General features: G+C 45.4%; 1 protein-coding gene across 1 annotated transcript in view; it reads left to right on the top strand.

Annotated features, from left to right (window-relative positions):
• Asic2 (acid sensing (proton gated) ion channel 2) overlaps positions 1-24,894 on the top strand; it is a gene marked incomplete at its 5' end in the record, with an annotated part of 242,526 nt that overhangs the window by 173,414 nt on the left and 44,218 nt on the right. The window contains 1 exon segment of the mRNA XM_005402835.2: positions 6,586-6,713. Coding sequence (XP_005402892.2) covers positions 6,586-6,713 — 128 coding nt within the window.

Below are 24,894 nucleotides of genomic sequence, written 5' to 3'. Positions count from 1 at the left end.
ACGCCCTGGTCTCCATGCTCAAGGCTTTCTATGCAATGTCTCATGCAAGCTTCACAGTAGTACTCTGAAGAAGATGCATTATGTTTGTATCCATTTTTCAAATGAGAAAAATGAGCCTCCAAGAGATTGAATAACTTGTTAGAGGTCACAGAGCTGGACTTGACTTCACCCTTCCCGGCTCCAAGCCCAAACATTTCCCCAGCTGTCCTAGGCACTCTGTGGCTCTGACCCTCCAGAAAGGAAAGGCTTGCATTTCTGCTTTCTTGAAATGTGTCACGTTGTCCTTTGGGGAGTGGGTGCTCCATCCCTAGGACATCCTTGAAGGGGTATGTAGTGGAAGATGAGGCAGAGTTAGGACCAAGCATAAAGTCTACAAGCAGGTGGTTTTCAACCAGTATGAGAGTAAGCTGTGAAAACCCTGGGCTGCCCCTGCAGGGGATGAGGCCTCCGTCCCTAAGGATGCTCAAACAGAATGAGCTTCCTTCCGTGCATGGTCATACAGGGAGGACTCTGGTGTCTCTCAGAGGCTAAGTGAGAGCCCTTGAGGGCTCTAGGAGTCTGAACCCAAGCAGAAATCAATAGCACCTTCACACCGGGTGTTACAAAGAGGTTAATCCAGCACTGTCTACAAAGCAGTGGGCAAGGCTTAGGAAAGACAGTACAGGATGGTGCATATCCTGGGACAGGCAGCGAGAGATTCATTGCCATCCCTGGGGAAGGGAGACCGGAACTGATGTCAGAAGCCAGGAATAAAGAAGTATGGAGAGAGGGGGCTGGGGATTTAGCTCAGCGGCAAAAGCGCCTGCCTGGCAAGCCCAAGGTCGTGAGTTCAGTTCCCGATACCGGAGAAAAACCACAAAAAAGAAGTATGAAGAGCTCCCCCAAGCCCTCAGCGCCCCAATCCAGAGCTGTGCCCTTCCACAGTGACAGCAGCAAACCCACAGAGACCAGGCAAGGGGAGTTGAGAGGCTGAACCCCAGCCTGCCTCTCTTGTCTCCCTGTGATTTCCTACCTGGGTCTACCACTGGCTGGCCCCAGTTAGAATCTAGCTAGCAAGGGAGTCAGTCCACACAGTCCCTGCAGGTTGGACGCCAGAGTAGAAAGCAAAGCAGGAAACTACGCATAGTGCCTTCCTGCACTGCAAGCATAGTGCCCTCTGGGGCTGCCTCCCTCTCCCCTCCCCTCAGGTTGGCTGTGGAGTTGGGGCCTTCACCTAGCCACTGTAATAAAGTCAGTTTTGTCCAAAACAAGATCGCTTTGTATCAACACATCCCTCGCCTGAGCCTAGAAAATTCCCCCAGCTTTTCAGAGAAGCTTTTCTTGCTCCTTCCCTCCAATGCTTATTTCCTTGGCATGTTTCCTGTAATTTGCAAAGATTAAAGATTTAAGCTTCTTTTATTGCCATGTTCTTTCCCTGTCCCATTATGTATTCTGTCCATCACTTCTCTCACAGTGCTTCCAAATCCTTTCTCCATGTACGGGGAACATTTCCCCAGGTAGACCTCACCTGATGCCTGCCATGGCAGCGCTCCTGCAAGTGTGGGGAGAGTCTAGCTTCTGCAGGTAGATCTCTGTGGAACCACACTCCTCTTGATTCAGTACCATCTTTCATGTTAAGCTGTCTGGATTTTAGTTTCGTCCCAATTAAGAAAGGCTCCTAACACTGGGCATATAGGAGGTATATAATAACTCTCTCTCTCTTTCTCTCTCTCTCTCTCTCTCTCTCTCTCTCTCTCTCTCTCTCTCTGTGTGTGTGTGTGTGTGTGTGTGTGTGTGTGTCTGTCTCTCTGTCTCTCTCTGTCTCTCTTTCTCTCTCTCTGTCTCTCTCTCTCTCTCTCTCTCTCTCTCTCTCGTTTTCAGTCCTTGTGTTCATGATGTGTAAACAAATCCTTCCCTGCACGCAGGAGCTAAGCTCTGAAGGAACTCAGTGCAGAAGCATTTGGTGATGCGAGCACAATCATCTGCCCAGCACCACAACAGGCCATTGAGGCAGTCACATGGGGCCCCATGCCCTAAGGGACACAAGCCTGGTGTAACCCTCAGCATTCAGCACCTGAAAATTCTTTCATATTTAAAAATAATTTTTCTAAGTAGATTCTAACGATCCATTATTTAATCCAGTGTTTTTAATATGGGGCCCAAGTTTTCAGCTTGCACTGAGACCCACAAATTGTGAGTGACTTCAGTATTGGAGCTGCTATCAGGGCTGCTGTTGCTATGTGTGCGGCTGCACTTGTATCTCAGCAGGTGAAGTTTCAGGAGGCGAGGGTGCTGACGTTTCCCAGGGTCTGCCAGAGCCTAGACAGATACACAGCAGGCTGGAGAGCAGGGCGCAGTAGATGTATGCAGAAGACAGTTCCGCATTCATTTACTTCATTCAGGATTTATTAAGGAGCTCTGCTCTGTGCTAGGGGCTTTGGGAGTTATGACAATGAAAATGATATTCCCTTTCCTCATTCCCCAACAACCCCAGACCTATAAACCAGGGAAACCCCATGTCAGCCACTGGATTCCTCGTCTGAATTATGAAAGCCCCACCCTATCTACCTGCTGGCACGTGCTTTCCATGCACTGCAGCCCTCGGCATTTCGCCCGCTCTGAAGTGGCCTCCATGCCTGCATCGCTCAGTAGTACCACACTTCTAGTGGGGTAGACAGAATGCTCTGCTCTTGATTCGCTCTGTGACCTTGAGCAAGTCATTTCCTTTCTCTGGACTAGATCTCTATTTACTCAGATATGGTTGGCCTCAGATAACCTATATCAAAATTCCTGAAATGCAGATTCCTGGGCTTCTCCCAAAGACTCAATCAGAATTTCTAGGGGTGGACCCTGCTCTCTGGGTGATATGCATTCTAGCTTGAGAGTTTCTGAGGTTGCCATTGGCTCTAACAGTCTGTGCTTGGTAGCTTGGCCCTCAATAATGTGTCATGTCCAGGAGATGGAGGAGACTAGGGGCGGGCATGAGGACAGAGGCTGGAGGGGGCTGCTGTCATGACCAACCTGGAGAAAATCCACAGAGGGACGCTAGCAAGGAATAGAAGCAAACTCTCCGAACAAGGGGCAATCCGTGCCTTGGGAAAATCAGAGCCCCAGGGATCTGGGCCTGCAGCCATGGTCTGACCTTAAATAAATACAGCTGGGTGCTCAGAACCCCATTCGAGTCACCCAGAGCCTCGGAACAAGGAACCACAGGAATACCTGTTTAGCCAAGCACGATGATGGCGTCCTTACTCCCAGCTCAGAGAGGCCTGTGTCTGCTCATAACAGCCGTGTTCTGGAACTGCACTGTCCAATACAGTTACCACCAGCCTTGTATAACAATGTCAATTTGCTTTAACTAATTAAAATAAAATAAAATTAAAAACCCAGTTGCACAGTGGCACTCACCACATTTCATACCCGCTGGCTTCCTTGTAGGGACAGCGCAGGTTACAGAGCCTTTTTTCCTTTGCAGAAAGTTCCCTCAGGCAGCGCTAGTCTAAAAAAAAAAAAATGGAAACCTTATCCATCATCTTCCACTCCTTTTCATAGGCTAGTAGTGTTGATAAAGAAACAAGGTTATTTTATGGTTTTTACTCTCTGCCACAGCTACTACTGCTGTTGGAATAAACTAACGCCTCTTTCAAATCCCTAACCTGGTCTGATTAGCCGTGGCCGGTTCTTACCGGGACAGACACTCCGGGCCATCCGTTTGCCCGTTACTCCCCGCATTTCTGACAGGCTTCAATTCTCATTTCTTCCTCTAAGCCACAGGTCCACTCCTTTGAGCCTGTCTTACTAGCTGTAAGGTTTCCTAAGCTCAGTTGTGTAGCAGGCAGACAGCTTCCACTAGCTCTAGAAAACACATTTTGGCACCTCTCCCGGTCCCTCCCTTGGTGCACAGATATACTTTCAGTTCTCCCCAGCGTGGGCATCCTGTAATCTCCACAGACCTCCATGCTCCTTTTTGCCTTCAAGCCTCTTCTTTGGACTTCTCATCCCTTCTCTTGGGCTAACTTTAGATAACGTTGCTGCTGAAAGCTGACTACTCAGCCCCTCCCTACCACCCAGTCCTGCCTCTCCTGAAGTCTCCCCTGATCTAAAGTCCATCACGAAAGATCTACCCATGGGCCAGCCCTGGGCTAGGCATGGGGCACTGGAATGAATAAGATGTGCCCTCCTCTTTGGAGGAATTCTCCATCTGCGGGTGAATGTATTCACCGTATGGGAAAGAGTGACACAAAACCACAGGCATACGGGGACACAGCGAGAGGAGTCTGGGCGGGGGGGTATGGGTAATGAAATCACAGAACAGTTGACTGCTGATGAGAAGGTGGGTGTGTTCATGGATTGTCTGGGGTTCTGTTGCATTCCATGAAGCTGTATTCTAGCCCAGGGTCTCCCTGAAACCCCGTGTCAGCCACTGGATTCCTCATCTGAATTATGAAAGCCCCACCCTATCTACCTGCTGGTATGTGCTTTCCATGCACTGCAGCCCTCAGCATTTTGCCTGCTCTGAAGTGCCCCCATGCCTGCATCGCTCAGTAGCTACCACATTTTCTGAGGGTCTTCCCCATTCCCACACTGGCCCCAGCCCTCCCATCTCAGCCTTTCTCTTCTGTGCCAGGACTGTGTGTCCCCAGACCTTCCCCAAGTCACGGTCATAGTACTGACATGTCCTCCAACCCACCCTAGTCCCTGCTCTCATTCCTACCTGCATTTGCCCCCTCCCCATCCCTATCCTTTTCTTTTAGAACATTTCTTGATTTAGAATCCAGACTGGCCCTGCCTGTTTGGTGAGTGAATGAGGTTGAACTCCAAATCCCCATCTTTCATTCAGTAGGCATTGCCTCAGTGCCGGCCCTGCCTGGCCCTGTGTGAGATCTTTAAGATCCAGGGACAAAACCTAGCACTCAGCTTCAGGATGCTGCAGCCTAATGGAAAACACAGACACTTGAATGATGGTCTCAGGGTGCAGCAGAGTCTCTAGCGGGTACATGCGGAAGCTACAACGAAAAAGAGGAATTGCTTTGGATGGGGCTGGGAGACTGTGTATTCACAGCGATGGCCGAGTGAACAATATAGAAAGATATTCCAGGCAGAAGAAGATACACATATTTGTGTGCACGGCAATGACCAGTCATGACCAAGCAGGCAGTCCTGGAAGGTGTGACCACAGATGCCACGAAGGGGGAGGACCGGGGATTCTTATAAATAAGGGAGACACCTGTGCGGGTTTACATTTTGGAAATAATTCTGCAGACTTTCTGGAGAGGGCAGGGCAGAGAAGGGGCTCTAGGAAAGGTTGATACAGCCCCCTGCATGCATTCTCCACCATTTGGGAGCGTGATGTACATAGTGAGACAGACTGCCTTCCCTGCCACCTCCCACTGCCGAGGGCCATTTCTCCTGTCCAAGTTAAAAGCAAGAAGGGAGAGGAGGGAACGTCCTCTGTAGTCATCTGTCTTCTGTAGCTGCAAGGGGCAGGCAGCTTGGCAGGGAAGCAAGCCCTGTCCTCACATTTCCACTGCAGTATCATCGAGTTTCCCTTCTCCTGACATCCTTACCTCCAGCTCGTGCTCCAGGAGAGGAATCAAAAAATAAAATAAAATATAAGCTTCAAAGAGCCTGTCCAGGAGGCTACAGGGAAGCCAGGCTTGGTAAAGGACTCTATCATTTATACCATAACCCCATCCTATGGATTTGGCAACTGAGGCAAGGAGTTGGTCTAGTTGACCTGAATTAATTTCCCCTTGTTATTGTGATAAATTATCCCATATTTAGTGGCTGGAAATAGCACAAATTTATCATTTTAAAATTCCAAAGACCCAAAGTGAGTTTTGCTAGATTCAGTTAAATCAAAGTTGTTAGCAAGGCTACGTTCCTTTTGGAGGCAGTAGGGGGCAGTAGGAGAATCCACTTCCCTGCCTTCTCCAGCTTCTAGAACCTATGGCACACCTGTTATTTGTTTTTCTTTTAAGACAAGAGATGTTTATATATTGCATATTGTTATCTTCAAAGTAGTCGCTCAGATTACAAGATATAGGCATGCATAATTGATCAAAAAAGACAAAAGATGTTAATGTAGAGTTGTTTTTTTCTAAACTAAAACCTCAGTACTCAGGTTTAATTACAGTGTTGGCATTTTGCAATAAATAAGCAGGTTTTAGGTTGCAGCTAGGGGACTTCTCTCTAAAAGGTTCACCATCACTGATCTAGAAGCTGCCTCCATCCCTTGGCTTACAGCTCTTCCTCCATCTTCAAAGCTACAGCATGGCATCTTACCATTTTCCTTCTGATGCCAAGACTCCTGCCTCTCTCTCACAAGGACCTCTGTGACAGCAGTGAACCCATCCGCGCAGTTCAGGATTGTGTCTCCAGGGTCTCGGGATCTTTAACTAAACCACATCTGCAACATCACCTTTGCCAAGTAACATCCCCTTTGTCACGTATTCTGTTTCCAGTGATGAAAATGTGGGCATCTTTAGGAGCCATTATTCTGCCTTCTACGTGGACGTTTTAGCATCTCCTTGAGCTTTTCAACCCCAGGATTCCGTGGCCAACTGTGGTTACTAACCGTGGCTCTGTCCATCTTTGTCGTTGCAGAGGAAACGACGTTCGAAGCAGGAGTGAAAGTTCAGATCCATAGTCAGTCTGAGCCACCTTTCATCCAGGAGTTGGGCTTTGGGGTGGCTCCAGGGTTCCAGACCTTTGTGGCCACACAGGAGCAGAGGGTAAGTTCCCTGGGCTTCCCGAAGCGGTGGTCCTCAGCCTCATTCAGCCTGCAGAGGCATGAGGAGGACAAAGAAATGAGATCCACACTTCCGGATCTGAATCCAGCCAGGAGGCTGGACCAGAAGCCTGGCTCCATAAAGAGCTTCACCCTACAGTTGGAGGAAGATGCCGGTTAACCTCCTTTATCAGTTTTCCTGTGCCACCTATTGGCTCCTAAAACTGGGTATGTGGGGATGCTAGGCTTATTTCCTTTTTCACTGAATTGGTGGTTGAGGATTTTTTTTCCCCATATCGTTCTGTCACAGTAGATTTTCTGTGCACATTAATTTAAAAAGAATTTTGTGCACCAGTGCATTGTAAGGGAAACTGCTAAGCAGGGTTTCACAGTCTCATCACTGTGTTGCTGCAATGCAAAGTGGCCTACAAAATGAGAAGGGATGGAGGACTCACGCCCTGTCGCAGCTAATGGAGTGAACCATTGTACATGGGCTCCTGCCTGCCTGCCGTGTGATGTGGCCCAGGGAGGGGCCCCAACCAGGACTGCCAGGTGGATTCTGCCAGTCTGTGGAGGGAGGGCTGGCACCGCCTCTTCCCGCCAGCCCTCCCCACAGTGGGTTTTACATCTCAGAAGGGAGACTCACAGACTCTCAGACTCTCGGTAGGGAGGAAGTCACAAAGCAGGAGGGCAGAGAGACAGAGAAACAAGGGAAACTGTTCCTTTCCCTTATCTCCTGGATATTTGTCATCTCATTTGCCTAGAATAAAAGTTGCAGAGATAGGGACACTGAGAGAGCCCTCAGTCAGATGATATGAGATGATTTTCTTGAGGAGGCTCTAGGCAGGGTGAAGGCAGGGTGTGGGTGAGGGAGAGTCAGAAAGAAAGGTGGCCAAGCAGGGAGGGAATAGGGCACATATAACTTAGGAATTCAGCTTGTTTTTAAAATTTGACTCAAACACCATCTTTCATCGTGTACAAATCACAGCTGTTTAGCCATTTTATAAATCAATATTCTGCATTAAAAATTGGTCATGAATCTGTTAAACAAGCTCCACTTTTGCATCTGTGGGGAAGAGTTGATAGTGAAGGTCTTGCTCACTGTACTCTGCACACACACTGGGGTAGCTGGTAAAGGCGAAGTTCGGCCTCTGCCTAGCACATGGGGGTGGGATGGTGGCTTTGAGGAAGGAGCAGGGGATGCTGGGAGATCAGCCAGGCCTCTGCAGGCTTCAGAGACCGAAGTAGGTGGTGTGAGGAGGAATGGGGTATCAAAGAGTGGACAAGGTGGGACCCAAAAGGTGCAAGCAGATCAGTACCTCCCCAAAGGTGAAGAAGGAATTCAGCGGCAAGTTTAAGGCAAAGAATTTGAGAGCCAGGGAGAATGAGGATGTGAATTACCCAACAAAGGCACCCAGACAGACAGGTACCCTGCTGCCTAAGCTGTTCGCCTCAGTGGACTCTTGAGTACTGGCAAAAACAAACAAAGCGAGATGAAGTGGTCAGGCCAGCTTCCTATCAGTAACATCCAATTGCAGTAGTGAAGAAGTCCAGCATGAATTGAATTCAACTTAGATTCGGACAGAGGTGACCAGGGGTTGTAAAGGAAGAATGAGAGAAAGGGGAGCAGGGAGAGAAGGGATTGAGCAGAGGCCCAGAAGCAAAAAATTACAAACAGTGGGAAGGCAAGGGGTTGATCCCTATGAACCCCTCTGGGTTTGCTAACTGGAGCTTATTGAAGTTGGGTTCCTACCCTCTCACAGAGGTTGAAAGACAGGGGCTCTCTCCTCAGGTGTTTACTGGAGCAGAGGGTACATTCTTTCATGCCTTTGAGTTTCTCAGGCAGGTGCTTGAAGACGCTACAGTCACCTTGGAGATGGCTATGTTAGTGTTTGTTCAGGTCTTCATGGGTCAAGGTTGAGGACCCTGAGAGGAGAGGCTCAGGGGGCCCTGGCTGGTCTGGTCAGGTAGAGATCTGTGTCAGCACTCTCCTGTGATATGTGAGCAAGCCCATGTCCCTCCAGAGAACCAGGAACAGGTTAGAGAAACAAATGTGCACATGAATTCCTGAGCGACCTAAGGTAAGTTTTTGACTTGTGCAGGGTAAACCTGACTCTGGTTTGTTGAATGTGCCTCCCACCGCTGTCTGGCGGTGATATGCCTCTGGTCCACACACCTTGCTGTTAGCGGTGAATAAGTGAACATTCTTTTGAAACTTGAAGCGTAACTTCTTCTTCCCACTGATAGAGGCTGGAGCAGATGAAGTTCTTTGAGGCTATTGTTCATTAGCCTGAGAGATGTGCTTATCTCTTCTACCTTCTATGTGTGATGTGGAAGAAATTTCTGGGCTGAGTGGGAAATTGGAGCTGATGATGTTTAAGAAGACTTGAGTCTCTGTTTGTCTTCCACGCATCAAACTGAGAGGATCCCTGTGGTGAGCAGGCTGAAGGAACGGCACATTCCCAGCATCAGCGGGCAAAGCCATGGTTCCCTTTGAAGTGTATTCTCAGCAAATCAGCCTCATTCATAGCAGTACTCCTCTGATTATTACAACTAATAATAAGATATTTGTTAAACATTTTACAGTCTTCAAAGCATTTCCGCATCATCTCATTTCATCATTTCGTTCATATTAATAGAGAAATACAAAAACACATCCCAGAGCTAAATCTAATAATATATTATATTTACATGTATATAAAAGAACATATTCATAGGAAATAAGGCTTGAAGGAAATAAGCCAAAATACCCACAGAGGGGAAATTATGAATGATTCATTTTCTTTTCTGGGCTTTCCACATCTTTGATAATGTGCCTTTACTTTATTTATTCATTCAGCAAATATTTGTTGAATGAGTGTGGGAGGAGGAGTGGCAAACCAAACAGACCCAGTTCCTGCCCTCACAGAGCCTACAGACTAATACTCCCTTTAACAAAGGAAAAAATAATGTCAAGCCAAGTATAAGTTGGGGACTAGTCCTCCCTGTACGTTCTCCTTCTGCTGTGTGCTGGCCTACCCGGCCAATCTTGGTGTTCAAACACAGCATTTTTATTGATTACAAAGTGCATCTTTTTACACTTATGCAATCAGGATTTGTTTTACAATCAATCACATCTTGCAGTTACAATGTACACTGTTTTTCTTTCTTGGGGGTACATAAAATCACGGTGCCTCCTACAGTCTATGGCATATCTGTGAAATATGGCACCTACATTGCTCTTAATCCAAGTTTCTGCTGGCTCAGCTCGTAGCTCAAGGAAACACTGCGAGGAAGGCCAGGGATGGCTAGTCGGTGGGGAGCAGAAAGCCCTTTCCAGGAAGGTCGGCATGAATCACACTAGGAAAATTGACTCCAGAGTCAGAGCCCTGAGAGGAGCTGGTGAATGAAAGGAACCGTGCTGCAAATGGGAAAGTCCTTTTGCATGGCAAAAATCCTCCCACCCATGTATAATTATCCACGTACATAACATACACACACATACACATCTTTTGATATTTTAAATGTTATTTTGTAAAGCAAAAGTGTATAATCTCGGACTGTAAAACAGATCTATGATTGCTTTTTTAAAATCTGCATTTGCCTTAAACTCAAACGAACCAAGGTACTTCCCTGCCTTCTGGGACACCTTGAGAAATGCTCCCCTGGTCAGCAGAGATGCTTTAGGAGCCCCCGCCCAATCCCAGAGCCTCCACACCAGAGACAGGCAGCGGGGTGGTATACTGGAGCAGAGACGGAAACCTGGAGGAATAGAATAACAGTGGTTACTACTAAGCGAGCGTGGACTACCCACCAGGCATTACCCCGCAGGACACCTGATGTGCACTATCTCATTGAATCCCCCTCAGTAATTCCACAAGAGGTATTTTTATCTCCTCTTTGCAGATGACAAAACTACATGGTTAAATAACTTGCTTCAGGTCACGTAGCTGGGGGAGCAGCGAGGCGAGGCTCTAAGCCCAAATCTATCATGTCCCCATGCCTGCGTTCCTTCAGCTCTACCACATTACGTGGCTGTGACTTGGGCAGGCTGTCTGGGGACAGAGCACTGGGAACTAGCCCGGAGAGGGTGACACCTGGGCATTTTTTTTCTTACCCTAAGCCCAAAGAAACAAGGCTACCAAGTGCTATGGAGAACAAATAAGACTGTGAGCCCAGAACTCTAGTCCTGACTATGCCATGGGTCTTTAGATGGGTAACCCCCTCCCTGGACCTCAGTTTTCCCATCTGTGGAATGGGAGGATCTATTAGATAACTTTAAAAAGCCTCCAGCACTCACTGGGGGGTCCTTGCCCTTGTTCAGTTGAGGGTACAAGGATCACCTGGAAGTTTGCCCATGGCAGTTTTGTAGCCACTCTCTGTTCTGCCAGCTACTGATTCCCTCCATCATGTCAGTTGGCATGGGATGCTGTTAAGGTCAATTGGGAGATAAACCCCTCTCCAGCTCTGAGGGTAGGAATTTAGGTTCCTGACCTTGAGAAGTGGGAGATGAGAAGTTCTGGCCACCTTCTTTGGTGGCTCCTTCTTCAACCCAAACAGTGGTCACCTCTCTGCCAAACTTTAAACCATTACCTTCTAGGACTGCTTATAATTTGCACAAATACAGAACCTCAGTGGTTCCCAGAGCCCCACTCATCTCTCCAGCTTCATCATCCACTGGTGGTTGGCAGAACAGACCCTACATTCCAGCAGAAGAAAACCATTCACCAAGCACTCCAGGCTCTTTGATGCCTGCACCACTATTCCCTCTGCCCACGACTCCTCTCTTCTCTCACCTATTGGAAAAGACCCCTTTCGTTCATGCTTCCAGATATCATTAAAGACCACAACATCGAAGAAGACCCTCCCCGTCCTTTCCTGCTATTCTCCAAGGCCAGTTAGTGGTACCCCAAAACACTCTACATATTCATTGATTCCTTCAGCAAGTATTTTTCCGCTGAGCACCAGATGCTCTTGAGGTATGAAGACAGGCAAGAGCTAGCCCCTGCCTTGGAATATGCAGAATGAAATGGGGTTCGAGGGATCTTTCATCACACTCTTAAAAGCAAACCTCTCCTTGTGGGCTTACTTGTGCTTGTAGATCACTGCTCCTGACCTTAGCTCTTGCGAACTGCCTTCTCCACCCTCCATCAGCCCTGGGCTCACTGAAGCCTAGAAGCTCTCTGAGGGCTAGGATTGTGTCTTCCGGATTCTGAATCTCCAGAACCTAGCTTACAGATGAGCTCAGTAAGTGTGTGTTACTGAAAGCATGAATGGACAGCCAAATATTGCACTCAAATGCTCCCCTTGCTTTCTCCCCTCCCCAAAACTCCCATTAAAATCTACCCTGAAACCCCTTCTGCCTCCTGCAGCTAAGCAGATTCGGAAAGACTGTGGTATCTTTACTTCTATCTGCAAAGTTAGAGATTCTAATCAAATTAAAAACTCATGAAAGGGGTCAGGGCTAAAAATACAGATCCAGAAGCCATCTGTATAGAATAGAGTGGGTGAACAGACAAGAAACTCCACACTGGTCTCTGAAATTTAGGGAGACGTAAGTGAATGACTGAACATATGTGTGTGAGCACAGGACTGGCTGCACATGTGTGCATATGTAAGACCCCCCCACTCCCAACTGTCTGCAACATTAACATCAACAGTCAAACTCTTTATACCTAATCCAAAGTGATTGCCAATCCTGATGAGACTCCCAGTCGTGATTTGATATCAAAAGCCTTTCATTATCTGCCACCCTTTCCTCAAAGAACCTGGTACTGATTCTTTTTTTCCAAACGGTTACCCATATTTTCATCAAATATTTATTCAGTCACCTCGCTTGTACTTCTTAATGGGCCTGAGAATGAACTTGGAGATCCCAGGTGGTTGGTTTTACTATTCATAAAATTCCCTGGAAAACAGGGCCCTGGGTTCATATTTTATGGTCTCAGAAACAGCTTGAGGAGCCAGGGTTGAAAGTCCCTGCCTAGACACATGTCTTTCTCCCCAAGACCCCTTTCTACTACCAGCTTGCAAGCAGCAGGAGTAAGAAGGGTTCCCCTTCCACACCCTGGACTTTACCGTGAGTGCTCACCTGGGTTGTATCCAGTGTACCCTGAGAAAGCCTGCAGTCATATCACAGCCTGCATCCAACAGCTGCCCACCATCCTGTTTGAGGCTGTAAATAGAGGCACATACAAATGCTCAGGTCCTACCAGCCCATTAGGTCTTTGGCAGAATGTCTGGGCCCAGTTGGCTCCTGCAGAAAGCTAAGCCTTTGCCTTTGGCATAGGTTGGCCAGATGTCCAACATTTGGAGGCAATCCCACCATAGCTCGCAGCAATATTCTCTACCCCACCCCCAAATAAAAAGCCCAGCTGTTGGGTAGGGTACCTGCCGCCTGCTTATGACAGATCTTATGACAGATCCTTTCAAGCTTCCAAATTCAACTTCCTGAGAGCCTTTCAGAAGAGAAGATTCATTTGTCAATCTGACAAGCAGTCCTTGGTCCTTAATATCTGTGTTCCATGGGCCCCATTAGCAATGGAGGTATGCCCAGTTGTTTTTTGTTGTTGTTTTCTTTCCCCAAGGCCGAGAGAATTTATTACACATGCCTTCAGCAACTTCCAAACTGCCAAAGCTGGAGAAACGAAGACATGGCCTGCTGCACGGCCTGCTGCATGGCCTGCTGTATGGTCACTCCCTTCACATCCACAGGGTGTACTGTTTCCCACAAATGGGCTGGAAATAAGAACTGATTAAGCAGGGCTGGGGATTTAGCTCAGCGGCACAGTGCTTGCCTGGCAAGCGCGAGGTCATGAGTTCGATTCCCGGTATCGGAAAAAAAAAAGAATTGATGAAGCATCTACTAGCACAGCTACTTAATTGCTGATTGTCATTCAGCCTCCAAAGTAGAAATTTTTTCAGCTCTCCAGATAGTTTTTCCAAGAGTCAGGTTTTCACCATTTTTCCCTGCACAACATGAGGATTTTTTTTTTCAAGAGGAGTGGATGGCAAGGGTTGGGGAGGGAGGAGAAGAGTTCTTCAAAGAACTGTTGATTGGTGAGGATGAGCTAGGTATTGTGCTCAGCTCTGCTGAAAGAATAAAAAATTGAATCCTGTAAAATATCTACAAGTCTTAGGAGGAAATGAAGTCATTCTCTATAACACCTCCCCCTGCCTTGCTTCTCCATCTTCTTTCCTGCCTAACAGAGTGTCTGAAGAGATCTCTCTAATTATTTGTGTGGATTTCCTTACTCTGTCCACTTCCCAGCCCATCTCTAGCCCTCATCAGAAACCCGTCTTTGTCAAGGTTTCCCATGGAACTTTTATGGTTAAACCCAACTTTTGTTGGTAAGGACACACCTCCATCTTTATCCTACCTTGGTTCTCAACCACACGCGGACTGCTGACCATCCGCTCCCTTAGTCACTCTTGACCACTAATGTCTGGTCTTCGTCTCACCTCTCTGTCCCTTGGTCTTGTCCCCTTTCTAAGCCATCTTTTCTCTATTCACTGTTATGTATTAGGCACTCCAGGATGCTGTTTTGTGCCCCCTTCCATCACCTTGACTGAACTCACCCTTTCCCATGATTCTCAGATTGCCGTCTGCAGTCCAGCCATATTTCTGGAGCTGCAGACCTAACAATCCAGGTCCTGCTGAACTCCCCCAGCTCTGAGTCACAGGGCATCACCAGCTCCATAGAAGCCCGAGGTCATCTCCTTTGGAGTCTCACCAGCACCTCAAATCAATCATCAACTGAGCTCATTCTCTTCCCCTGTCTCCACAACTGCACCCCAAAACTGGTGCTACCTCTAGATTTCCCACTCCTGTAAAGGGCCTGAGGACAACTCTCCATTCATTAATCTGGGAGCTTGTGCCTTCTTCTTCTCATGTAAAATGTGGATAGTGATGGTTTCTATCTCAGACGATACCTGAAGGGCAAGGGCATTCATATAATATAATGCCCAGTCAAACATTCTTGATATAGAGGAAGTGCCCCATAAATGCTGGCTGTCATTAACACTCCCCCCAAGCACCGCTTCAGCTCTTGTCTTCGCGATTGCTCACCCGCATAAAACACCAGCTGGTGTTATGCTGGTCTTCCTGTTGTCCACCCTGACTTTCTCAGTCCCATCCAAGAGGCAAAATGGACTCTCTCAGTCCATTCTCTGCATCACCACAATAATTTTGTGGTTGGTTGGTTTGTTTGCAGTACTGGAAATTGAACCCAGAGCCTCACATATGCTAGCCAAGTGCTCTACCACTGAGCTACATCCCCAGCCCTAACATCTTCTTTAAAGTACAACTCAGAGCATCTCCCTTCCTCATCAGCCACAGGGTAGAACCTAGGAGCCTCTTCCCAGACCTCTCTGGTCTGACTCCTGCCTCCTTATTCAGTGGTGTCTCACTCTATACTACACTATTCCACCCCATGCCTATCTTCCCACACAGCTACACTATATCACGCATTACTCCTGAGTATCTCACACTCACTCCTCCCTCCCTCCACCAACAACACCCTTCCTGCGTTTTCCTCGCCTAACTCCTCCTATGCATCCTTCCTGCAAGAGTCAGCTGAAATGGACCTCCTCCAGAAGGCCATCCCAGAGTGCTCTGCGAGACCTCTGCCATAAGTGTACACATTATACTCATCTGTTTGCTTATCTATCTTCCTTACCAGATTGGGAACTCTTTGAGGATATGATACTCTCTTACTTCTGTTATTTATATCTCAGCATTTTACAGGGTGTCTCACAAGAAGAAGATGATTAACAAGTGGTGTTGGATGGGATAGAGGAATAAAGGTACACATGAGACTCATTAATATCTTTCCCATACATACAATAAAGTCTAAATTCCACATCTCAGCTCCAGCTGTCCCTTTTCCCAATGTTATATCTCACTGCTTACCAGCGCACATCCCCTCTGATCCACACTTGTGCTCACACCCAAGCCTGGAGCCTTCTCCCCACCCCCTATTCCTTGATCATTTCACTAACTCTCTTGTTGAACATTTAGCACATGCCAGACACTGCAGCAGGAAGTAGAGCCTTAAGCAAGACTGGCCTGGTTCTTCTCAGAGCTCACAGCCCAGCAGGAAATTCATCCAATCAACCAATCATCAATCGTGGCTTAAGAGCTATCTCTGTCTGTGTAATGTGTCCCTAGTACACTGTACACTTCTTGAGGGAAAAGTTGAGTTCTTATCATTCTGAGAGAGAAGGATGGATGGAATATTATAGTAGGATCTCTGAGGACTAACTTCAATAACTCACAGTCCACTTATGTTCTGCTTAACCTTCAGATAGGCTGTAACTGAATTTAAACTCTTTAACACTAGGAACCAAAGAAAGATATGGGGAGGAAGATCATTTTACTGAGTACATTAAAAAGATAAGCTAACGGCATGAACTGGTATGGCAGCCATAACCTGGGGCTGAAGTCTACGCCCTGTGTGGTGCCCACCCTCACTGGTACCCATGGGGGCAGAACTTGCCCTGCTGTCCCCGTCACAGTGGCTCCAACACCAAAAGCTGGGTGCTTATCTCTCAATGGCTTACTTCCTTCTTGGGCTCAAGCAGAGGAAAGAGACCTAATGTCTATTGATTCACCCACTTTATCTTACTCAGGAGATGAATTCATAAATCAGAATATCCCTTGGTTGGGTCCTATGCCTAGTGCCATGTTATCTTTTGATTCATGAGTCGCCTGCTATCTGAACTCCCAGCAGTGTGGCCTTGGTTGCTGACTTCTTTACAGACGCAAAAAGATGATCTGTAGGGGACATTTCCCATGCATAGGCTAAAAGCTGTTCCTTTGTTGTTGTTGCCAGCTGAGAAGTTTAAATAATGACAAACAAATCTGTCAGCGGTGTCGGTGAGAATGAATGGAAGATGATGAGCCCCCTCCCGGATGGCATGCTTCCTCGGCCAGGGCCAGGGAAGAGGGTACCTGAAAAAGACGTGTCTCTCTTGTTCTTTCGTCTCCCTGACACTTGAAACAACTGTTTCCCAGGCGTCAAGGCCGGGGAAGTCCCTGAATTTGTTTATGTTGTGACAAGCAGGCTGGACAGCCCCAGTAATCATTCTCTCTGGGGTAGTAAATTTTGGTGCTTAGCTGTTAGACTGCTATATCCCTGAGGTGCCTCTACTGGGATATTCTCTCTCTCTCTCTCTCTCTCTCTCTCTCTCTCTCTCTCTCTCTCTCTCTCTCTCTCACTCTCACTCACTCACTTTTTGCATTTAAAAGGTTTTAACAGAAGCCAACAGCCTATTAATGTAAATGTATATAAATGTACATAATGATACTAGCTATTTGCATGTCTTGCTCCATCCCAAGCAGAGAATACCTGTTGAAGGCCAGGGCTCTGTAGCAATGAACACAGTTCCTAACCCTGTAACCCCATGAATGAGTGCATAGCCAACCTAAGCAACACTGGTTCACCTGCAGCAGGTCCTCTTATGCAAGAAAACTCATTCTGAAAGGAGAGTCATCATTTTAGACTGCTTTTCTGCCATATGTGTTGAGATAGCAACAGTCCTAGAAGTAGAAATTTTTTTTTTTTTTTTTTTTTTTTTTTTTTTGGTCTTTTTGAGCCAGGGTCTCGCTATGCAGTTCAGGCTGGCCTGGAGCTCACTTTGTAGTCCAGGCTGGTCTCGAACTCACAGCGATCCTCCTGCCTCAGCCTCCAGAGTGCTGGGATTACAGGCGTGCGCTACCATGCTTGGCCCTAAAAGTGGAACCTTTGGTGCATTTGGGCAACAGAGGGAAGAAAGATGGTGTCAGACCCAGGTCTGTAGGAGAGGCAAGGGGACTACAAAAGACACAAGCAGAGGAAGACTGAACCCCAGCCACGAAGCCATCCATCTCATGAAGGCAGATGCAATAGCTGTTGAGGGCAACATAAACTAGTAGAGTCTTTGAGTTGGGGGATGGATGGGGATTTGGCAAAATCCATTAAGAATAAAAACACACATTCTCTTCAACCTAGCAGTTTCTACTTCTTGGAATCTGCCCTCAGGATAATCCATACACATGTACACATGAAAAATGAGTGGAAATGTTTCTGGCAGTACTGTTTATATGAGCAAAAAATTAGAAACGACTTCAATGTTCATCAATAGGATGATTAAATTAAGGAGGGAAATGCATATTCATTCCCCCATCCCTCTGCAACAGTTAAACCCGGCAAGCAAGATTTGGAGGTCCCTTGGGGAAAATTTCCAGGACTTATTGGAAGTGAAAAGAATCAAATTGCAGAAGAATACATACACTGTAGTCCCATTGGTATTAAAAGTGCCCACATACTATACCTTTTTACATGTACGTGTCTGCCTATTAGCAAACAGAAAAATTCCAGAGAAGTGCACCTCATGTGGACTGGCTCAGAGGAAGGGAACAGAGTTGAATATGCAGAAAGACTGTTCACTTTTTCTGGATCCCTGAAATATTTATAACAGGAATACTTTTATGTATTCACGTATTAATTGTGCAGTTTTTAACATGCATAATGTGGCTACTTACAAAAACATACTTCATGATTTGGACCTCAGCACTAACAGACAGGCTCACATGAAGGAGGGGAGAAGGGTATGTGCTCTCCAGCCAGGGTCATCTCCTCGCTTGAGGGCTCCTGTAATGCCTCCCGCACAGATAGCCTCTGCTAGACTCTGCTGCTGCTCCCAGCACCTGCAAGGGTCATGGGGACAATCCTGCAACTATGATATTTCCCTTTAGGTGTTTTTGAGGTTAATTTTGGCTTTTTTTAAAAAATGCTTTCTTTCCACTCCATGTCTAGGACTATAAATCACAGTTCTCCAAGCTCACTGAAGAGTACACAGGTCCAAGCAGTGCTTGGCCTCCCTGCATGTGGGATGCATTCTATCAGCTCACTGAGTTGGATGGGATCCCATTAGATAGGATGGTGTTGATCAGGTGGGTTGATTGACAGCTGTCCTCCACCGTTCCATGCAGTTTCTGGGCTGCAACACCAGGATAGTCCCCTTTCAGGTTTAGGAAGTCACTTCTTCCTGCCCCACCATCAGGACAAGTGGGATAGCACTTCCAGGTCTGTGCCTTGTTATGTTTCTGTCTCTGGGACTGAGACTTACTCCATCATGCCTAGGGACTATCTCCATGCTGATTCCAAAATAGGTGCTCTGCCAGTGTGTGTTGAGTTCAACTGCACTGGACTAAGCTAAGGTGAGCTCCTGACTCTCTTCCACCAGGCTTGATGGGAGCCAACAACAGAAGCATCCTGGTCAGGAAAGGGTCGACCTGTAGTGGTCCAGGCACCCTGGAGAGCAAGCACCAAGCCAGCCCCACTATGGAGCACCTGCTCTATGACCCAGAGGATGACAGGGGAGACCTTGCCTTCCTCATTTCCTGAAGGCATTTCTGGTGCTTTGACTGGTACATGGAGGAGAAGAGCGTGGGGCAAGCCACAAGCACAGCCTCAGTTAGGAGCCAGGCCTCCCCACCTCTCTAGGAAGATGGAGCAGTGAAGAAGACACCACTACCATTCTGAGGAAGACTGTCAAAGAATCATGATTATTTCAAGGATCATTGTCATCCTGGAAGGTCTTCTCCACAGAGTCCAGAACCTTTCTAGACCATTACACACATTACCTCAGCTGTTCTTCTCAAACCAAATCAGGTAGGAAGGACTAGACCATTCAACAGAAAGAAAAACTGGGGCACAAGTGGAAGAAAAGCTGGGGCACAGAAGAAACTTGCCCAAGGATACACAGCTAGAAACACATAGACCCTGGGATTAGAATCATTGTAACACCAGGATCCAGGCTATAAACATTGAAAAACATTGTCTTCAGCCAGTTAGGGAGACTCTGCTCTTCTTCTGGCCAGGAAAGCAAGGCTGGGAGGAACTCAGAGACAGTGGAACCCAGCACAGAATGGGTCCTCCTCAGGGCAAGTGCCATGAGGAACCGAGGTATAATGAAAGGAACATCACCTCAGGAAATGAAGAATTACCAGAAGGCCTCAGGAAAGGGGAAGGGGTTATGCAGACATGGGCCCAGCATAAGCACAGTGCCTCCAAAAACTATGAGGAGAGAGTATGGCAGGCATATGGCCAAGAGCCAGCAGCAACTGCCCTAGCCTGTAGGCCCTGCTTTTTTTCTCATGAAGATCCCAAAATATACCTATTATAGAATATGGAGTGGGCAGGAAAATGGGTGAAGTACCGTAGCATCCTCTTAGAGAAAGGAATGCTGATGGTTTTAGCATCTTTCCTTGTAGACTTCTCTTTGTATATGTCAGTGTTTGTTTCTGCATTAGTGAGGGCCTTGGGAGGTGGATACAAGAAGCAGATGCCTCAGAGGGTAAATTCAGCAAAGGGTGATGACTACTGGAGATGAAGAAGCAAAGACCTGGAGCTGACCATCAAGGGCTGCTCTCTTGCTGTCTCTCTCTGTGTCTCTCTCTCTGTCTCTCTGTCTCTGTCTCTCTCTGTCTCTCTGTCTCTTTCTCTCTCTCTCTCTCTCTCCCCACTCCCATTCTCTCATCCTTCTAGCAGGGTTCATAACCTCACATATATGGTCTCACCCCCTCTTAAACTCCATTTGCCCAAAGCCCACAGTGACTGTGACCTCCCAGTAGGGCTCTAGGTAGAGCAGGTCCCATGGTCATCTCTAGTCTACTTTTCCATTGGGTCTGATGTTTTCTTCTTCTCTTCCTCAAATCATGTTCCCTAAACTTTCTCCTGTCATGGAAGGTCTCAGTACCATCTCAGGTCCTAACTGAGCTGCCCGAGTCACCTCCCTTATCCCTTGTTCTCAGTGTCCTTGTTCCCCAGGGTGACGATGAGTATGTGCAAGCGCCATGCACCAGGCTGCCTCTTCACAGCCACTTCACAGGATCAGCTTCCCTGGCCTCATCTACCAGATGGGAAAACTAAAGGTTTGCTAGTGGGCAGGTGCATTTCAAGCCCAGGCCTTTCAAATTCCAAAGCCTGGGCTCCTTCTACCACTGCATCTTGCTCTGAGATCACAGGCCACCAAAGGGGCCAGAGCCTCCCGCCCTCCCCATGTGGCCAGAACTCTTGGCAAGCAAGAGGAAATGAAACCCTTCACTAAAGAGATTCATCACAGAGCTGCAATGTTTCTTCCAAATGCCAATTTCTCTTCAAATGTCACTGCTATTGCTTTGTTTTACAAGCTTCTAAGAAACCACTTCAAGATAACAAAATGCTTCCAATGGGCAGCAAACATTGCTGTTATTTGCACCCTGATTTCACCCCTGACTAATCCCCCCACTTACCCTGTTTTTATTTGATCTAGTAGAAATGAGAGTGAGTCACAGTTGAAATTTTCCAAGGAAATGCCTCACACTTGGCCCGCACACCGTGGCAACATCAAAAGCACCAGGACTGTATCTCATATTCCTGGCATCCAGGCAGCACCGGAGTCCACCTGGGATGGCCTTTATTGTGACATTGCTTTCCCATGTGTTTTCTAGCAGGGAACTGGATTATTCATCTTCTTCCCAGTGGGGAGATGAATGTGTCATTACAGATCAGGAACAAAAGCTAAGCCTCCTACCTGCTGCTTTGCAATTCAGGAAAGAGAACACAGCAAACCCAGCCCTGGACCAGAGAAAGCAGGAGGCCTGGTTATAGTCCTAACTGTATCATTCACTGTCTAGACACAATGGGTAGGTTATGATATATCTCTAGGCCTCAGACTCTCTACCTGTCAAGTGGGATAATAATTCCTGATTATCTCATTTGGCTTTTAAGAGAATCAGATTTGGTAATAGCCATGCACAGTACTTCACTTATGAAGTAGCTACATTACTCCTTCCTCATTGGCTAGGCATGACACACAATACAGTCTGGCACACCTAATTCAAGTATGCTCTTCACTTGGGAATAGTATCAAAGTTGGTCTAGGGATGAGGTCTTAGGCCCAGTCAGTGGTGGTAGTGGAGTCTCTGATTGTTTCTAGCCAAGAGGTAATGACAGATTGTCAACTTACCATCTCTCTTCAGACAACAACAAAGACAAAATATATGGAGAACAATCTTAAGACCCTGCATATCAGGAGACAAAAGACAGTGACATCAGACATATGACAGATAAGAAAAGATGACCCTTATTATCACCCCAGCTTGTTTTTGAGAGTTTCTAACTCTCAAAGGTAGTTTCCAACCTACCTCCAGTGCAAGATAGGGTGGAGAGACCCAGGCAAGAACCCACTGACCTCCTATGTTGAGGACACAGAGATCTAAGACACCAGGAAGACCAAAGGGATTAGAGTTCACAAGACAGACTATCGGACAGGTGGGAAAGAGAACACCAAATGTATGTCAAGGTCCTGTGCAAGATGTCAGCAGGGAGCTTACTGGGGTATGCCTGTGAGAAAACCACCCAGGGCCAGGAGAGAAAGATTGGAGAGGGTTGGAGGGTCAGTGCTGCATTCCCAGCAAAGCTGATAATTCTGCCTGTTCTGACCAGCCAAACTGGAAAAACTTCTAGGACGTTGGGTAAAGTATACACAAGGCCTTGAATCAGAAATGGGTGGCAATCAGTCCTAGAATATAAGCTGTTCTGATTCAAATATCAAAGTAAAACCAAGGGTTAAGCTGTTTTCAAGTAACTTAAGTATGTTCTAGAACAACCTTGGGGATATTTATAATTGTACAAATATATCCAACACCCAAGGTGGTAAATTCGTAATGTCTGGCATCTAATTAAAGGGTCCTAGACATGCAAATACAGAAGAAAAATGACCTATTATGAGGAGAATGACCAATAAAGAAAGAAAAATCCACAACTAACATATGTTAAAAATGACAAAAAGAACACTGAAATTATAACTAAGTCCATATGTTCAGAATATGGATATAGAATATATATATATTTCTAAAGACCTAAACTGAATTTCTAGAGATAAAAATCACAACGTCTGAAGTTAAAAGTACAATGGATGTGATTAATAGTAAATTTGGTAACACAGAGAAAAAGACTAGTTAATCTCAAGAAGCAGAAACTAAAACAGAGAGAAAGGAAAATTTTTTAAATGAGTCTCAGCAGTAGAACAATTTCAAATGGCTTAATGTATGTATGTGAATTATTTTGGAAAAATAAAAGGATGCAAAAAATTTGTGAAGAAATGATGGTCAAATCCTCTCCCAATTTGATAAAAACTATAAACCCATATATCTGAAAACCTCAAAGAACTTCAATCCCAAGAAACATGAAAAAAACTACACCAAAATTGCTCAAAACTAGTCATAAATCTTGAAAACATGCAGAAAAGAAATATCTCATTACACTCAGAGGAACAAGGATAAGGCTCAAAGTAATACTGAAAGAGGGGGGGACTGTTGATCTAAAATTTTATATCCAGTGAAAACATCTTCTAAAAGTAGGCAAAATAAAGGCTTTTTCAGACATATAAGCAAATCTGGAGATCTAGTACAGCCTTACTCTAGCGGATCTCTCATTAGTAGATATGTATTCAAAAAGCTTTTTCCTTCCAGTAAGAGGAGGACGACTGCAGAGGGAAATACGATTCCACCTAAAAAGAGTGAAAAGAACCAGAAACTATAACTACTTTGATAAATATGGAAGATATTTTTGTATTACTTAAATTTGCTTTAAAATATGATTGATTGATTGATTGATTGAATGATTAAATAATGTCAATATATAAATAAAAAGAATGTCAACATTAGCACAAAGACCAAAAAAATGGAAAAATATTATTATAAGGTTCTTATACTATACATAAAGTGCTATAACATCACTTTAAGGCAGATTTTGATACGTTAAAGATGTATACCCGATAGGAACCACTAAAATAGAAAAATTAGAGCTATGTCTAATAATCCAATGGAGTATATAAATGCAACTACAAAAGTAGTCCAATTGTACTCCAAAATGTAATCTGCCTCCGGTTAGCCTCATCAAAGGCAAAAAATGAGGAAAAGGAGAATAGAGAACTAATGAGACCAGTAGAAGGCACCTAACACGATCATAGGCTTAAATCTATCACATCAGTAATCACATTGAATACTAATGGTTCAGACAAGACAAAAGACATTGTCACACTGAATAAAAAAAACAAGTCCTAGCTATATGCTAGGTATAATAGAAATGTATGTTAAATCTAAAGATGCAAAGAGTTAAAAGGAGGGAAATATATATACCATACGCAATCAAGAGGAAATTGAAGTGACCACACTAATATCAGACAAAGTGGGATTCAGAGCAAATAATACTTCCAGGGATAAAGAGAGTCTTAATGATAGAAAAGGTCAAGAAAAGGTATTCAAGAGGTCATAACAATCCTAAACATTCATGAACTTAGTAGGAGAGCTCCAAATTCCAAGAAGCAAAACCTGATAGGACTACATAAAAAAGACAAATCCACAATTATGGTTGAAGTATTTAAAATCCTCTCAAAAATGTATAGGACAAGTAGGCAAAAAATCCTCAAAGACATACAAGATTTAGAACACTACTATCAACAAAGTTGGCCTAACAGACATCTATACAGCACCTTGTGTATAATAATCATCTATACAGTGCCTTGTGTAATAATGGTAAAACATACATTACATTCTTTTCAAGTACACATGGGACATTTACCAATATAGACTGTATTCTTCCCCATAAGCTTGAAAGGATTCAAGTCATACAGAATATGTTGTGATCATAATAGAATTACATTAAAAGTCAATAACAGAAAGCTACCTGGAAAATCCCCCATGTACTGAGAAACAAAATAACATGCTTCCAAATAATCCATGGGTTAAAGAAGAAATCAAAGGGGAAATTAAAAAGTATTTTGAGCTGCATAAAGTGAAAACCTATCATATAAAAATTGTGGATGTCCTTAGAGATAAACTGATAAAGCAAATTTATATAAGTAAACACCTTTTCTAGGAAGAGAAGTCTCAAATCAGTGACCTCTACTGCCTTGTTAAGAAGCTAAGAAGAACAAATTAAACCAAAAGTAAAAGCAAAATATGAAATAATTAAAATTGCAGTTGTAATGGATAAAATTTAAAAACTAGAGAAAAACAATCAAGCCAAAAGATTTTTTTAAAAAATAAAATTAATAAACCTGTAGCCAGGATGAGCAGGAAAGAGAGACTGAGACAGAGAACAAATTATCATACTAGTAGAAGAGGAACCATCAACACAGATTTTATAGATATAAAAAGGACAATAAGACAAAGT

This window comes from Chinchilla lanigera, unplaced genomic scaffold (genome assembly GCF_000276665.1).
Source record: "Chinchilla lanigera isolate Chin_1 unplaced genomic scaffold, ChiLan1.0 scaffold00080, whole genome shotgun sequence".
NCBI classification, from domain to species: domain Eukaryota; kingdom Metazoa; phylum Chordata; class Mammalia; order Rodentia; family Chinchillidae; genus Chinchilla; species Chinchilla lanigera.
Note: the sequence above shows the minus strand (reverse complement) of the source record. Positions and strands in the feature narration are given on the sequence as shown.